This window comes from Rhinatrema bivittatum, chromosome 5, assembly GCF_901001135.1.
Source record: "Rhinatrema bivittatum chromosome 5, aRhiBiv1.1, whole genome shotgun sequence".
Lineage (NCBI taxonomy): Eukaryota > Metazoa > Chordata > Amphibia > Gymnophiona > Rhinatrematidae > Rhinatrema > Rhinatrema bivittatum.
The window spans coordinates 319,512,499-319,530,603 of NC_042619.1; the positions used below are offsets into that span (position 1 = coordinate 319,512,499).

Consider the following 18,105-nt stretch of genomic DNA (forward strand, 5'->3'; position numbering starts at 1 on the left):
GAGTTTGCTTTTCATATTCCCTTCGAGGGTCCAGTGGGTGTCGCGGGGGCAGAATTTTCCATCTATTTGGAATTTGTCTCAGGTGATTGCTGCCAAGTTGCAGGGTGAGCTTGACTTGGGCAGAATTTCAGGCCCTTTCTCAGTCCCTCCATTCGAGAATATGGATCTGTCACCTTTGTCGGTGGTGCCGAAGAAGAAGCCAGGAAAGTTCCGTATGATTCATAATCTTTCGTTCCCCGAGAGTAATTCAGTCAATAACTTCATTCCAAGGGACCTTTGCACTGTATGATATGCTTCTTTTGCATCGGCAGCAGCTGTGGGTCAGCGCTGCAGTAAGGGGGCCTTGATGGCTAAAGATGGACATTGAGTTGGCCTTTCGCTTACTTCCTATACACCCGGAGTGTTTCTCTTTGTTGGGTTTTAGTTTTAACAATGCTTACTATTTTGATAGATGCTTGTCCATGGTGTGTTATATCGCGTGCGCCTATTTTGAGGCTTTTAGCTCATTCATTCACTGGGTGGTCGCCGAAAGGGAGGGTACAACGAACATCGTGCATTATCTGGATGATTTTCTGTTTGTAGGTGACTCGTCTTTGCATTTGTTGGCTTGCTTGCATTGTTGTGTTGTTTTCAGAGGACTGCTTTGAGTTCGGCATCCCTATAGCGGAAGGAAAGATAGAGGGTCCTTATACTCGTTTGGCTTTCCTCAGTATTGAACTGGATTCAGTTGACATGATCTCGCAATTACCTTCGGGGAAGGTGGTGGCCTTGAGAGAGCCAGTGTCCAGAGCACTGCTTCGCAGAAAATTAACCTTGCTTGAGATGCAGTCTTTAGTGGGCAGCCTGAAATTTGCTTGTCGGGTAATTCCCATGGGCAGGGTTTTTCTGTGCAGATTGACGGTGTGAAGAGCGGTCATCGTATTCACATCACCCTAAGAATGCACAAAGACTTGCGAATATGGGACAGTTTTCTGTCTGACTTTAATGGTTGTTTGTTGTGGTAAAATGAGTGTTTCGAATCATGATTTGGATTTGTTTACCGATGCAGTGGGATCGGTTGGTTTCAGTACCTACTTTCAGGGTTCATGGTGCGCTGCACCTTGGCCTGATGAATGGAAGGCTGCTGGTGTCACTAAGAACATTCATTTCTTAGAATTGTTCCCCATTATTGTTTCTGTCTTTTTGTGGGGTTCGCATCTTCGGGACAAGAGAGTAGAGTTCTGGTGTGATAACCTTGGTGTAGTAGAAGTTATAAATAAGTAATCAGCGAAATGTGTCCTAGTCTCAGATTTGTTGCGGGAGTTTGTGCTGCAATGCATGGGTTTAAATATTACTATTTGGCCTCGTCATGTTCCTGAGGTGTCTAATTCTGTGGCTGATTATTTTTCTCATTGCAAGTGGGCCTTGTTTCGGGAGCTTACTCCAGAAGCAGATCAGCACGGAATGTTGGTACCGCCTTTCCTATGGAGTTTTGGTTCCTGGAAGCTGCTCCAGGATCCTTAGCTCCTTCCATCTGGAACAGTTACGTGAAGGCTGCAGACAATGTTGTGTCCTTCCTCCTAAGCTTGGGTTGGCAGTGGGGGTCCAGTCCCTGACTGTTACATTGTGCAATTCATTGAAAGAGCGAAAGCAGGGGGGGGGGGGTTTGTAGGCTTCGGTCTCTAAGCGAGCTATGGGGTTCTTCTTCTTCATGAGGGCCCATGGATGGGGTTTTCCTATGGGTAGGTTCATGATTCGTCGTTTGCTGTTGGGGTGGTCCCATGGTTCTGCGTCCGATCCTGATAAATAATTACCTATTATAAATATATTTTGGACAAATTGTGGGAGGTGTTGGTCAGCATTTGTAACTGCAATTATGAGTGTGGTTTTGTTCCGTTTGGCATTTGTGCTTGCCTTCTTTGGTGCTTTCTGTGTTAGCGAGTTGCACAAAGGCGCCTAAAGGGGCTGAGTCTTCTGGTATGTTACTCCAGCATGTGACATTAACTGCTGATTTTGTGGTTCTTTTTATTCCCAGATCAAAAACAGACCAGGCTGGCAGAGGGGCATCAGTTTTGTTCAGTGTTTGCGGACCTGTCCTATAGCTAACACAGCTGCCTTTGGGTGGCTTCGCCCGACTGGGAGTTCACATATTTTTTAGTCCATCATGATTTGCGACCCCTAAGTACCAGTTTGAGGCAGTTTTGAAAGCTAGCTTGTCTGCTTTTAGGGCTGGATGCGGGCAGGTTTGGTACCCATTCATTTCGAATTGGGACCGCAACTTCCTTGTCAGGCGGCATCATCCAAAGGTTTGGGAGGTGGAAATCGGACGCCTTTGCTGGGTATGTGCGTCCTGGCGCTTCTTTGTCCATGATATTAATTGTTTTCTCCTTGCAGGTGCTACATGCCAGGGAACTGTGGTACGGATCGTGGAACATTCATACATTGCCTGGGCCATTCACATGCTCAGGGGCATCAGTATGGGACACTCTTGGACTTGGGGTTTAGGAGTGAATATTTGCTGGATGGGGCAGAGGGGAATGTGCTGGGAGGAGTTACTTACTTGCTTACGCTGAAGGCTTACTTGCCTCAGTCATCCACATGTTTTGATAATTCATCTTTGCGGTAATGACTGGGGCAGAATGTCTGGCTACAAGCTCATTAGCATGGTGCAAAGGGACTTGATGTCCATTTCTATCCTGTTGCCTGCTGCTGTAATTTGATGGTTGGACATAATTCCAAGGCCTGCTGAAATTACCAAGAAAGTATGGCGTCGTAGTCGAGCCAAGGCCAACCAGCAGATTGGTTCTTGGCTGGCTGCCTGCCATGGGCGGTTTTCATATCAGGCACGATTGGTCGTGGGACTTCGATGGTGGGTTGGTTTAGGGGAGATGGTGTCCATTTGTCATTTATTGGCTTGGACCTATTCTTGAACACGTTGCATGAGGCCTTGGAATGCATTCTCCACGGGGATCCTGGCCACACCTTTGGGGGTCACAGGTAGTCCTTACCTGTGCCTGTGGTGGGTAGTCCGAGCCGATTTGGGGGTTAAGCCTTGGTTAACAGCTGTCTGACATGACGGGTGCCATGTCAGGGACTCCTGGCAGAACTGGGTGCATTTATTGCTGGTACGACTCCTTGCTGGTCAACATGTTCGGCTCCTTGCTGGGTGGTGGCAGGGGTCATGGGATGCGCCTTATTGATGTTACTGTTTACAGGCTGGGTAGCCTGGAGAAGCCTGTCTTGCTGATCTGTGGGGGTTTGTTGTTATGGATACCTGGCTAGGGTTTATTGGTAATAAAGCTGCAGCCTATTTGATCCCATTCAGTTGTCTGAGCATTTATTTGACTGTTTAGGGACGGGCGTGGGCAGAAGCATCAGTCCTGTCTACCCATATTATGAGTGAGTCCAATAAAACGGTCTCACCTACATGTTTGCTGACCCTTATTTCTTCACATTCTGTGGACTAACATGGCAACCATAATAATTTGCTCACAGAAATCCAAGAAAGACTTGCAGCATAAGGAAAGGAAGAGAGGTAGGCAGGATAGAGAGGGCAGAATTGATAAGGGAAACCAAGAGGGAAAAAACCCAAGGACAATAGTCTGATTGAGGCATGTGGGAAATTTGGAAAAAGGAGCAAGAAGCAGGAGTGTTAATGAGGAATAAGAGAGAGCTGAGAAAGAGAACTGGGATGGAAAACTGGTGGTATGTTATAGACAAAGGCAGGCTAAGTAAAAAAAAAAAAAATCAGGAATTGACAGAACTAAAGGGATTGGAAACTATTTCCTAGAGTAGGGGTGGCCATCTCTGGTCCTCAAGAGCCACGAACTGGCCTGGTTTTCAGGAAATTCATAATTAATATGCATGAGATAGATTTGCATACAATGGAGACAGTGCATGTAAACCTATCTCATGCATATGCACTGTGGATATCCTGGAAACCAAGCCTGATTGTGGCTTTTGAGAACTGGAGTTGGCCACCCTGTTTTAAGGAATTTGTGACACGTTCTGTGAGATTATGTTGTATGATCTTGGAATATCAGTCCTCTGGACTGGGGGAAACACCATGCTTGGGGCTAGATTTTAGGAGATTTGCCAAAGAGAACTCTCTTCCAAACCTACAGGGCACCACTTGTTTATTCTGGGTGTTTATTTAGGGGGGTGGAATCTACCATTTGGCACAAACAGAGAAATATGTTTAGTGTGCAGAATGTACAGCCTCTATGGCACTTTCATGTAGATACTGCTTGTTTATCCTGTATTTATCTGGAAACAGAGATGATGGGAGCTGATGCATCAGTCTCAGTTCAGCCTAGAATAAGGCACAAATACTATACAGCATGCGGGATAGTAAACTGGAACATTACAAGAATACCACAAAGGGAAAAAAACCCACTTCAATCTGACGTTGAGCTCACCATTGCTCTCCTGTTTGACCAAGGTATCTAACCAGGGGCGGATTGGCCTATTGGGGGATCGGGCATCCCCCGGTGGGCCGGTCGCTCTAGTCACGTGGTCTGCCGAGCGCAGCTGTGACAGAGTTGCGCTCGGCAGACCACGTGGTATCTCCTGGGCGGCGAATCCCCGGGCCAGTCGTCATCAGGAATCCACCCCTGTATCTAACAGATAAAAGAAGCTCACCTGGAATGATACCGGGAGTGCCACGATGTGCAAACATTAGCTGAAGACAGCTGGGATGAGGTGGTCTCCAATGGACTCTCTGTGAATTTGGTTGAATGCCAGGAGTGAGGCCTGCATGCTAGGTCATTTTTTCTACAATAAAAACATATACACAAAGAATTTTACTACTTACAATTGTAGACGAAAAAACAAGAAGGTACAAAAATATATCTGCACAAGACTAAAATTAGTGAACACAAACCACGATGAAACTCAATATAAAAATGTACCTTACTACAGACAGACAAGCTGCTGTCCTTTTATAATAAAATTGCAACAGATAAGCGCAATGAAAAAGTGATCAAGATAAGCCACCAATGATAGAATACCGTATTTCTTTTAAACACATACAAAATAAAGTAAAACATGCTCAGATTTAGATCTTAAAACTCTGGATTAGATCTTAAACCACTAAAGGCCTAACCTCAAAATCTCTGAAGGTAGGTTTTTGTACTGATTTTCACAGAGCCTGCTCCCCCCCCCCCCCAATAACATTTCTGTTTGATCTTCTCCCGGGCCATGAGCGCAAAGACTTGAGGGAACGTGGGCTCAGTATTCTTTTAAATATCCAAGTTCCTGCCCCTGTATTTAAACCACAGAGGAGATATCATTTGCTTTTCATTACAGCCTTGGAGCCTAAATCGCTTTTCTTCAACTTAGATCCCCGGTTTCAAACAAAGAACATTTCCCCTCCGTTCTTCTCCATTGGATTCTGTAAATATTTCTACAAAGCACTGACAAATCTAATTAAGAGCTGTAATACTTGGGATCCATTTTTAGGCCAGTGTTAATTTAAAAAAAATGCTATGAATTGTTTAATTTAGCACCTTTGATTCCCCCTCCCCCCAAACAAATATACTAAACGAGCTATAAAATCACATTTTAGATAAAGATGCAATCAACAACGCCCCAACAGCTGATTTTAACACTAGGACACCATCCGATGCTTTTATAAACGAGGGGAAAATGAAAGAAACACTAGAATTCCCTAAATATAGCTGGGAAGACTAAAGAACATTTTCATTAAGTGACTTGCTACAAGTTCACTTAGAGGACCAATAGAAGAGTCCTCACAGCTGTATGTCCCATCACCAGATTTATCCTCCATGTTTTATCAAAACCATGGAAAATGAAGAAAGAGACCTTTGTACCTGTGTGGTGCATTCTGGAAGTCCAGGGGTGGGCAACTCTAGGCCCAGAGTATCGCAAATAGGCCAGGTTTTAGGATATTCAGAATGAGTATGTATGAAGTATCTTTGCATGCTCTGCCCCCATTGTATGCAAATATATCTCATGAATATTCCCTGATTACCCATTCCTCCCATTCGTGATTTTATAGACCTCTATCATATCCCCTCTCAGTCATCTCTTCTTCAAGCTGAACAGCCCTAACCTCTTTAGCCTTTCTTCGTAAGAGAGCTGTTTCATCCCTTTTATCATTTTTGTTGACCTTCTTGTACTCTTTCTAACTCTGCTATATCTTTCTAGAGATGGGTTGACCAGAGCTGCACACAATATTCAAGGGGACGTTGCAACATAGGTCTAATCCAGAGGCATTAGTGTAGCCTCAGTTTTACTCGTCATTCCTTTCCAAATAAATCCCAACGTTCCATTTGCTTATTCAATCCCCACAGCATATTGAGCGGAGGATTTCAACGGATTGTCCACCGTGACTCCAAGATCCATTTCTTTGGTGGTGACTCCTAATTTGGAATCCAGCATGGTATACCCCTAGTTTGGAGAATATTTCCCTAGGAGCATCCCTTTGCATTTAACTGCCATGTAGATGCTCAGTCCCCCAAGGTCCTTCTGCAGTTTCTCACAGTTTGTGATTTGAATACTTTTGTGTCATCTGCAAACTATGACTTCACTTGTTGCTCCCTTTTCCAGATCGTTAATGAATCATTAAACACAGGTCCCAGTGCAGATCTCTGGAGCACACTACCTTTCTCCATTTAGTCCTACTCTTTGCTTCTATCTACCATTTGATCTCAAATACAAATCTCTTTGTTGAAAATGACCCTTAATCTTCATGTGCAAAACCTTTTAAATAATCTTGTCAACAAGAGATAGGTCTTATTAGCAATATTTTGCAGGTTAAGGAGACAATGGTGCTTAAGATCTGAATCAGGCAATCTGGTGAAATCAAGACATAAACACTCATAAATCTGGTTGAGCAGTCAGATATTTATTGCTAAACAAGGACACATGTATACACACACCCACATACTTACTTATGTAAAAGGAAGGGAGAAATGGATAATACAGTGACCTTTAAAAAAAATCTTAGCAATACAAAATTAAATCTGTGAGATCTGCTTACTACCACTTAAGGCAACACATTGACAATTATAAAAAACGTATCAGATTACTTATTTCAGCATGCCCCAACAACCTTTCCAAACTCTTCACAGATGTAAATTAAAAAAAAAAAATCACCATGTAAAACACAGACTAGAGAACTACAACATGACAGACACATCCTGCAAACAAAAAGGACATAAGGGGAGACTCTACAATGGACTGGATGGATATGACATTACACACCACGGGGATGGAGCAAAATAACACTCTATAAACCAGTACTGTACCTCATAGAATTTCTCAAGATCTTCGTAAGAAAGCTCCTGGCCACATGAACATCATTTTCAGACGGCATTTTCTGTGCTACAATATCCATCACCACTTTCATCTTCCTGAACAGCCAAGTAACGAGAGGAATAAACCAAACTGAGTTGGGACTGGAGGGAGAAGAGCTCGTGGAAAATGTGATGGTTGTCACACTAAGTTTACACCATACAGTGCATATGCAGTTATGTACTGCCTGAATGCACAAGAGTGACACAGGGGTAGGCAACGCCAGTCCTCGAGTGCCACAAGCCAGTCAGTTTTCCAGGATGTCCGCACTAAAACGTACTATGGAGGTAGGGCCTGCAAATGCATCTTAGATTCAGTGTGGCTATCCTGAAAACCTGACCGGTTTGCGGTACTCAAGGACTGGCGTTGCCTACCCCTGGTTTAACTGTTCATATCTGGGGCCAGGTATGCAACCCAGTTGCCCAGATGCATAAGCTGGGAGAAGCCTTTCATCCTGGCTTGCTGCATGATTATTATTTATGATTAAAACTCAAATTTCAACGAACATGGGGGAGGGCCAGATTTTTTTTTTTCACAAAAGCCTCACTAAACTTTGTGGCTGTGGTGATTAATACAAAACCCGATAATAAAACACAGAAGGGTGTCTGGGTTTTGGTTTACACATTAGTTTCATAAAAAGCAAAGTTTAAGATAGCAAGGCCTGAAATGGCCTAATCACCAAAGATGGTAGAGGCCATCACTATAACAGACTTTTATTTTATTTATTCCATTTTATATTCCGCCAATTCCAACTCCAAGGTGGATAACATCTTTTACATTCATAAATTTAATTATATAAAACATCACACATACTTGGGACAGATATGGGGGGGCTATGTTAGGAAATGGGTTGAGAGATCAGGTACAAGACATGGGCGGGGAGAGGGGGGAGTTGGCATTGGAGTTGGAGTCTGTATGGGAATTTATGTGCTCATCTACCCTAAATAGACGAATCTCAACTGGGCAGACTGGAAGGCCCATTTTGGATTTTATCTGCCGTCATTTACTATATTTATTTCTAAGGAAACGCTTTAGAGAAAAAAATACAGCACACCTGCACCAATAAGATTATGAGCATGCCTCAAACTTGTGCATTTAAAATGATCTCTATCAGATTGACATCACTTTTGCAACATGGTACATATCTCTGAAAAATAAAAGGAAGAAAAGGAAAGAAGGATCATATTCACAGAAGGAAACAAAGAGAGATCAAACGAAAGAGTAACTGCTGGCAGCGTTACAGCACTGGACACTTACCATCCAGAAACACGCACTATAATCTTAATTTCCAGGCTCACTCACCCTGTGTACCCACAAATAAAGTAAAGTACATGACAGATAACATCACAACTGCTCTTCCTGGTAGATTCGTCACAAATTGCCATTATGATTTGGACTGCTAATAGAATACAAGTAGCTCATGTTCTTAATTCTTCTTCATGTACCATCATAAACTTCAACTGTCAATTCTATACAGAAAGGAGTTTTTTTTTTTTTTTTTGGTAACAGAACAGTTTCTATAATCACCATCCCAAATTTCAACCAAGAACATTCTTGATTGCTTCAATGTAGTTTCTGCATACGACAGAGCACTGAAACAGCTCTGATGGTTAATGATCCTGTCTTTTAACTAATTATGGTTGATTGTCTCTGAAATATACTGACAAAAATGTCTTGAATCAACAAATAGAAAGGGTAGCAGCAACAATAAACACACATTTTTAAGAAACTCCTGCAACACTATCCAGTATAAATAAAGTGCCTTAACCAAGAGGCATGAAACATTTTGGGGGGTCAGCTGATAAACAGTACACAACATCCCATGATATCAATCATTTACCCACAGAAGAAAAACATGTGTTATCAGAAGAGAGCTTTGAAAACACTTTTTATACCGGAAACATATTTTAATTTCATTTTTGTATATGAAAATCCTTTCATCATTTAGACAAAATTGTCCATCTCTACCCATTCTCTTGACTTTATTGTAACCAAGACCCTTATTCATGCTTTTATTTCTTTATATCTTGATTGCATGATTCCATCAGGTTTCCTAATTTCTCCATTGACAGGCCTTGCATTCTAACTTACTTCTCTCCTGCATGTTCCTGACACTGTTTTTTCTTTGTTCCATCTATTAGTGTGTGTGTGTTTCTCTTGACCTGATCTGCTCACTCTTGATCAGGTGCTGGGTTTTACTGTTTCTTACATGTGATTATAAAGTGTTTTGGGGGCAATTGTCTGAAAGACAGTCATAAACTTAAAATTGGATTACTTACAAGAAAAAATTAAATAAAATATTGTAAAGATGCAGCCCTTGGACACACAAGTTGTCCTGTACTAGTTAGAGGGAATTTTCTGGTAGTATTTCTGCAGGTAAATGGGAATTTTCTACAAGAAAAAAAAATCCTTTGAAAATTGCCCCTCTCCATATGCGGGTCCGTGCAGGGAAAGGGGTAGGGAAAGGGGTAGGGTTAGGGCAGGACAGCAGAAATATGAGCAACATTTTGAAATCCCCCATCCACTCTGCACCAGTGAAGTACATGGGGTAAACAATCGCTGTGACACCAAGCTGATTCAGCCCAGGCATACAAAGTACTGGCAGTGTTTCAACATTGGCCTCTCTGAGGTCATCATTCAGCGGCACAACGAGTGGACAATTTATTCAGTTACAGATAGCTGGATAAATGGTCACGGACACGCAGCAAAGAGCTGCTTACTAGGTGCTCCAGTGAACAGAGCCAGACAAAAAGTCTTACTTGGCCAGATAATCCGGCTAATTTTAGGACTGTTCTCCAGCATGATCACATCCAGATAATTTATACGGCTAACACAATGCCGCTCAAGAATGCCTCCAATTTAACCAGTTAACATCTGGCTTAACAGCCAGATAATCTGGAAATGGTCAAAGCAGCAGGAAATTTAAAACCCATGGTTTGTCCGGCTAATTTAGCCAGACAACCAGTTGAATATTGGGCCCCTCTGTTTCCATTAACATACCAAAACAAATCAATGCAAACCTGCAAGATATCTCCATTTTTTACTGTTTTGTATAACTGTAGCTGTAGATATCAATAGCGGAAGTTTTTAAATCTCACAAAAAATAAAATGCAATTCTTAATCAAAAAGAAAAGAGGAAGGCAGAGAACAGAGACAAGTTAGTACCATATCCAACTGTTAGCATCAGAGACTTGATTGCACCCGTATCTACTTTCTTTTGTAACACTGTTCTTTATAGAAATCAGTGTACTTCTCTCTCTCTCACTGCTACAGTTCAATGAGTTGCAGATCATTATTCAGGCATTTCACAATGTTAACAAAAAACAAAGTGTATGTTTACTGTAGTTACTAACCACAGGAAGCTACAACCACAGTCATTTAACAATGCCATAAATAAATCTGAAATGCACAGATTCCAGTGGTGATTTTGTTAAAATATGCTACCATATACCTTTATGATACCCAAATGAATCAGAGGCTACTAAAAGTGCAGCTTTCACAGTATGGGATATTTTCTCCAACCCCCTCCCCCAAGAATATTCTGAAAAATATTTTTGAGAAATCTGGAAAATGTTGTAACTCTAATATTGTGGAAACCTCAGACTAAGCTCTGTTGCATACATTTTTTGTGGTCAACTAAATTCACATCTAAAGTAGCTGTTCAACATGTAACTTAAAATTCAGTAGTTTAATACCATTTGGTAAGAAAAATGAATCATTAAGACATTTAAAAATATGGTTTAAAGAGCATTAGAGCATACAGCACCTATGCTGTCAATCTGGGAAACAGAATTAAAGGAGTTTAAAGTTCTGTACAGAGATGAAAAATGATAGGAACAGGATGTCTTAACCACACTGGCAAACTAACAAACCTTCCTGCAGTGCCTTTATACGTGTGCATGCTTTTCCCCCAATGTTAACTCCAAACTTTATATGATCTAGAAACATAACAAATATTCACTGTTGGAAAGAAGGAATACTTTCTTATCCTGCATCCCCTTTGGTTTCACGTCCTTCTAGCAGATTTGTTCATTACAATTTTGCCCTCTGCTGGCCCTAGCAGAGCCAATCCTAGGGAAAGAGATCAAGATGCTCATCTCACTGGCTGTGCTAAAGGCTCCAACAGACCACGTGGCGTTTATCATGGACGTTTTTAAGGAGAGTTTACAGACACGGCCTACGAGCTCTCTGATATTAATTATCCTTGCCCAGCGACAAACTCTACCCTTACTTGTACACAGAAACTCAGAATATGATGGCAGACAAGGGCTGTAAGGCCCATCTAGCATGCCCAATTTAAATCCTGTTGCAAGGCCGTAGAACTGTGGAATTGGACTAAGGGATAGGTCAGATTTTTTTTTAATCATTGCACTGGTCTGTCTTGCAAAACAAGTCGAATTACCAAACAGATATCCTTCTGACTAAGAGGAGCTTGGGAAATGATTAATATGAATCAGTATTTATTTTGTTAAATGTCAAATTAGGTGCCATGAAAGAATCATAATACGATACAATTATAAGAAGCATATGCATTTTTATGTGTGTTACTGTACACTCCAAACAGTGATCCTTTACCTGTAGAGAATTACTTTTGTAACCGTATACTGGTTTCAGGTTATATGAGAAATTGTAAGATGCTATAACGTGAAGTCCTTACAACTTTACGTATTTTGATGGATAGACCCTATACTGAATTTTATCATTATCAAGAAAAGTTACTGATTCACCTATTCAATCAACATTAAACATAGCGCATTAACATGCATACAATCTATTTCCACCTTAACTCTCTCTCTGAGATGTGACCCTAAAGGCTTTGAAAGAAGCATCATACAACATGACATTGGTACAGTATCTTCCTCTAAACGCCCTGGGAATATTATGTTTTTGGCATGAGGCTGGACCAAGCCAAATAAAAAAAAAAAAAAATACTACCACCACATGAAAAATTGCTAAAAATGTCATGCCCCAGGCTTCCTGTTATTTAAAAAATAAATAAATAAAAGAATCAGTAGAACTTCCAGACAATTTTAAATTGTCAGTAGACCTTTTCACCAAATAACCACCTTTTTTTTTTTTTTTTTTTTACTTATGGAGGCCATGGAATCAGAGGGTAAGAGCTGCGTGCTTCAAAGTGTGCAAGGCTCACAGGCAGGTTACAGAGAGGCCACTTCTGGTGTGCAGCAGATCCATATTCCCGTTAGCAAAAAAACAACCGAACCCAACATACATATGCCAAAGCACATAAGCAAGTACCTTGTTCAAAGCAAAACAAATGTTCCAAGCAGCCTCAGCTGAAAAGTGCAACCCCAGAAACAACGGTTTGGAAGTCCTACTACTGGGACTGCTGTCAGAAGTGGTCTGTCATGGACAAGTCACTGGGCTTAGGAACAACCCGGAACGATTGTACCTCACACGTGAGAATCCTTAATTGTTCAATTAAAAAAAAACCCAACTGTTAGAAACCACATACTCACCAAATTTTTCACCGTGTCAGGCGACTACTCTCTCACACTGTTCTACGGGGTTAAAACTGCCCTTCTTCACGTAGACTGCCATCCCCCCTTCTGCATGCACCTTCTGGTCTAGTAACAAAGAATCGGCTAGCAGCAGTGAACACAAAGGACTCTCAAGAATCCAGCGCACACTAGAGTACACACACACACACACACACAACCGAGGAGGTGCTACTCGGACAAAACAGGAAAAGAGGGGAGGTGGCAAAGTAGTGCAACCAAATTATCCAGGCTACAGAGATTATCCAACTACAGCTGAATCCTAGGAAAAAAAGAAAAGAAAAGGGCTAAACACAAATTTATAGTCCTCAATAAAACAGAAAGATCTCAGATTCCCCATGGCAGACAAAAGAAGGGAAACTGCAGGGCTGAGCCCATCTGCATCTCTTCTAGGCTGATTCCTTCTCCCCCCCCCCCCTAAGGAAAACAAAGTCAGGAGAAAATTAAAAAAAAAAAGAAGAGCAATGATGCAGAAATCAAGATGGTTCATCAGTCAAATAAGCCTGTGGTCAGGGAGCAGAAAAGGCAGTCGTTTCTCGCAGCACTAAAAAAAACGCACATTGTACCACAGCCACTGGCACCAGACGCTGGTGCAACCACCTAGAGGAGGAGACGGACGGGGTGGGGGGGGGGGGGGGGGTCGTCCCAGTCCAGGCGCAACACAGCTGTTTTGCTGGAGAGGAGGGCGTCCCTTTGCTTTTATGCTGGATTTTCTCCCCCACTTCTCCTATCAGGTAATCCTGTGCTCCTTGGTTAGCTTTCTGCAAGTTAGGGGGAGAGCTGAAAGAGTATTTCACCCTGCACCTGTAAGAGAGGAATTAGTTCAGCCTTGCCTGCCATGCTCTCTCTTCCCAAAGCCAGGCAGCCTGCTGATTCCCTTAATTAGCAGGTTCACTCAGCAAGCAGCAGCTTTCTGGGGCACCACTTTGAAAAGCTGCTTGATGGTTCAGAATATCATCTGAGGTCTCCTTTCTTTTTGTCCTACTAGATTTGGGGTTATTTTTTTCCCTCTTTAGACTACATGGTGTACACCCTTTATTAGAGCCCTGCCAGCTCTTTTAAAAAGTCCTTCTTTGCGTGCCAAGCCGTATTCATACTTTGTGTACGTCAGTGCCATGGCTGCATATGACTTCTTGCGCACAGTTTTGGTTAAAGTTAGCACAGCTGCGCCTCGACAGACTCCAGTTTTTAACACACAGCTGTGCTAAAGCCAAAAGGAGCTTTCAAAACCTCTAAAAACTCATATCTGCTCAGGAATTACAGGAAAATCAAAGAAAATGCGGTGCCTTAATGATTTCAAGATTGCTCCTGGTATTTCTGCACAACGAGACAGGATCTCTGAGGAGTCTGCTTTGATTGGAGCTTACCAAGCAAGCAACAGCATCCCAGGAGCTTTGGGTTTTGCATTCTGTTTACTACAGATCCCTTGTTTTATGTCCTATGTCCACTCCACGCAGCAGTTAAGTTGTTCTTTAAGTATAAAACTGAAAGAAATGAAGGGAAAGTTGAGAGACCTAAAGGGAAATACTCTCATTCAAGCTTCCTTTATTTTATTTGGACATATAGATATGTTTGCAACATGGGGCATTATACTCCTCTGTCTCCCCAAGGCAAAGCTACTTTATGAAGCAAATATCTGTCACTGTCATTGACATATTAGTTGGAAAGAAGTGAAGGGAAAGCCAGAGATCAACTGGAGTCTATGGTATTGCAACAGGAAGTAAACTGAGCAGACTAGCTGAGACTTTCGGTTCTTTATCTGCCATCCTATTATATTGCATCTTATCTCCTTGGGATTTTATCTTACCACAAGCAGGCTATCAAACACAAAAACCATACATACCATACCATTCCTCTAAAGGAAATATTTGAGCACTCAAGGAAACATCAATCTGTCCCTTCTTGGTGGATGGCGGGTAACCCAATCTATGCGACTCAACTTATGCCCACTAAAACAATACAAGTAGCCGGCAGTGGTTCATTTAATGAGTCCCGAGACATGCGATCTGCTGCGCTCAGGTTTCGGTGTGTATGCTGCATCCCTGCACTGCACCTGCTCCCACACGTGCCTACAGAAACTAGAGAACAATGCAATGGGTGCCTACTGCAAGCCAGTGAAGACACACAGCACACAAAGGTCGTAGGTAACATCTCGTCTATTTTATTTCGACAACACTTATGAATTAAAAGGTAATGTTTATTTCAACAACTGACTCCCGTTTTCATCGTCAGGGAAGGGAAATAAAACTATTTTTGGAGGGACCAATTTCATTATAAAATCAGTTTGTTTTTTTTTTTAGAAGGTCTCTGGTGGCAGCAACTGCCCAGGGCAAACTAGGTGGTTGCCTAGAGCATCAAGATTTTCGGGTGGTAAAATCTTGCCAGTGTGAGATCTAGAGGGGTACCTTACCAGAGCCAATACTGTCAAAGAAGGAAGCACTGTGCTGGAGTCACTGCTGCCAGTAAAGTTGAGGGAGGGCAGTGAATGACCAGCCCTGCAGCTGCCCCATTTGTTGTCACTTCATCTTCAAAGCCTAACCCATGGGTCAATGCCAATGCTTACAGGTTTCAGGCCTCCCTAAAGCATCCCATAAATGCAATGGGATTGAGTGTCCCAAAGGAGATGCTCTCGCCAGGGCCAAAAGAAATCGATCACGTGGTGACAGCAGAACAGGGCAAATCTGCCACCTGGCACAGGAAAAAGATGGAGAGGCAGGGTCAGGTTGGGAAGAGAGGCGCAGGGGTTCTGCTGTAGGGGGAAAAGGCACACGTTTTTCTCCATGCAATTCCACAATGAAACAAATGCAGATATTTTCAAAGCATCATTTCTATTACTAAAACCCTACTGGAATGAAACAGGTCTTACAGCAGCAGCCTGAGGAGATTCCTTAAAATAACAGCAATGTGCTCTGTAAGTCCAACCCAGTCTCTATTTGCTTTGCTCTAATTTCAAATTTTATTTCTCAGGAGGAAACGTTTCAAAATCATTCACCCTAGCGCACGTTAAACGGCTTTGGGTGGGAACCGCTCACGCTGCCATCGTGCATGTGCTTTCGGCTGCATGAAAAGGAGATGCTCTTCGCCAACGCGCTCAGGGCAGGGGAGCGTAACTGCCGGCGTCCCTTCACTTTTCAAAAAATGGACAACTGTTTTGCTCTCTCGCCCCGCACAAAAAAATTAGCAGGTGGGAAGTGCATGAGCTTCAGGGCTTTGAATTTTCAAAAGGCAAAACGCGTCTGTGTACGCCGCAAACGCCACGTGCTATTCAAAACTGCCCCCTATATCTTTACACAGCTTTTTTTTTTTTTTTTTGGGGGGGGGGGGGGGGGGGTGCATGCCTTTTACTATGGCCGTACCTGCTTTTTTTTTTTCCTTCTTATTTCAGTGCTCCCATCACTTCTTCAGCAGTTTGAGTAGAATTTATGCTTTGCATACAGTATCATAATGAAGTTTTGGTAAGGATCATCACAGCAGCCTCCTAGTTTAATTAATTAGATTCATAATGGCAAGTGTGGACAAGCAGGAGGAGCTTTCAAAAACTTGTAAGCTCTTTAAGTCTTCCTTACAAATCAATAACGAACCAGAATAAAAAGAGGCACTTTGGATTATTGCAATTCTTTATATTTAAGGGCTCTAAAAAATGATTCCCGTTTTGCAGCTTATGCAGAATGCGGCAGAAAAGATCATCACTGGATGTAATCTAAGAGAGCAAATTTCTACATGTCTTAGAGTTATATTAATGACCCATTCTACAGCAAATTTTAGATTAAACAATTTTATTGAGCATAAATAAAAAAACACAGACAACCACGTCACTGGGGGCCGTACACTCTTGAGCCCCCCCCTCCCCCCTTCTCCCTTCCTACAGCAAATTTTATTTAAAATCTATACCTTATTCCATAAGGTGAGCTTGGCAGAAAATACCCATTGCCTCTCTAAATTTTTAATCATATGTTCAATCTATATCCTTGCAATCGGCAACTGCTAATATGCAGGCCGATTCTGTAAAACGGGAGAGCCGGAGTTCCATGTTGAGCACCCGCTCTTCTGACGCGCGCCCAGGCATCTCTCCTGGGCACATGATTCTCTATTCAAATGAGGCAGCGCGCTAATAAGGAGGCGCTGGGGACAATAGTGAATCCTTAGCGCCTCCTAATTAGCGGTAGAGCTGGCTGTCAGCATTCCGACAAGTGACGCTCTATTTTACCGGCATCGGTTTTTGAACTCGCTGACAGCCACGGGTTAGGAAAATGGATGCCAGTAAAGTCACTGGCAGGTTAGATTTTTTTTTTTTTTTAATTTTTAATTTTAGTTTCCTCCGACTTAATATCGCTATGATATTAAGTCGGAGGGTGTACAGAAAAGAGTTTTTTTTCTGCTTTTCTGTACACTTTTCCTGGTTGGCCGCACATTTTACTTTCAGAATCGCGGGTGACTGACTAATAGGCTCATCAACATGCATTTGCATGTGATGATCGCTATTAGTTTTCAGGGGGTGGCCGTGTGCTTGACGTGCTTTACCCCTTACAGTATAAGGGGTAATAAGAGTGCGTCTAAAATGCGCAGCCTGTTGGTTATTGTCGCTCCAGCCCGAGGAGTAAGACTGCAAGAGACATGATCGAGGGCTTTCGCAGTCTCAAGTTTGTGGAATGCGCTATGAGAGGATTTATGAACTCAAATTCATTATTCAGCATTTTAAAAATTGATAAAAAAACTATGCCGCTTAACCACACATTTAATGATATAGAGAGAGCTTTTATGTTAAAACTGAGGATTGCTAGTTTTTATCTACAGTTACAATAAATAATAAATTATCCTATGTCTTAATTGTGAATGTGTTGATGTGATCTGCATTTATCATAATTGTGGATTTTATGGAATATAAAAAGTATGAAATAAATAAAATAAATAGATCTTACTGATGTTAACTGCAAAGTAAACTAGCTTAAATTCCTTTGACACTACTGCTCTAAGGACCCAAACCACATAGGTCATTACAACATTTTTCATGCATTACATAAGAAAGAGATCCTCTGTGTTCAGCTATCTTATTTTTTCTCTAGAAGGGATAAATCAGCACTTTATGATCTGCAATTAAGCAGGATGCAATTCTTGCTCTCTGCACCCCTTTCACTGCTGAATTAAATTTCTAAATCTAGATATAAACCAACCTCTTTCACACATTTTCCCAGAAGGCCATCACTTCACTGAAGTAGCAGGGCCCCCACACTCAATTCAAACAACCTTTCACCTACCATTCTAAATCCTGCTTTTGTTGTCAGAGGCTCACCTA

General features: G+C 42.1%; 1 protein-coding gene across 6 annotated transcripts in view; it reads right to left on the reverse strand.

Moving 5' to 3' along the window:
- Positions 1–18,105, reverse strand: part of SHROOM2 (shroom family member 2) — a 359,555-nt gene that overhangs the window by 104,479 nt on the left and 236,971 nt on the right. For 5 of the 6 annotated variants that reach the window (XM_029604364.1, XM_029604363.1, XM_029604361.1 and 2 more), the window contains one exon: positions 4,621–4,752. In XM_029604364.1, the coding sequence (XP_029460224.1) occupies positions 4,621–4,752 (132 nt within the window). Of the gene's footprint in view, positions 1–4,620; positions 4,753–7,250; positions 7,333–18,105 lie in introns of those variants that run through there. The other variant, XM_029604365.1, reaches the window with a different exon arrangement.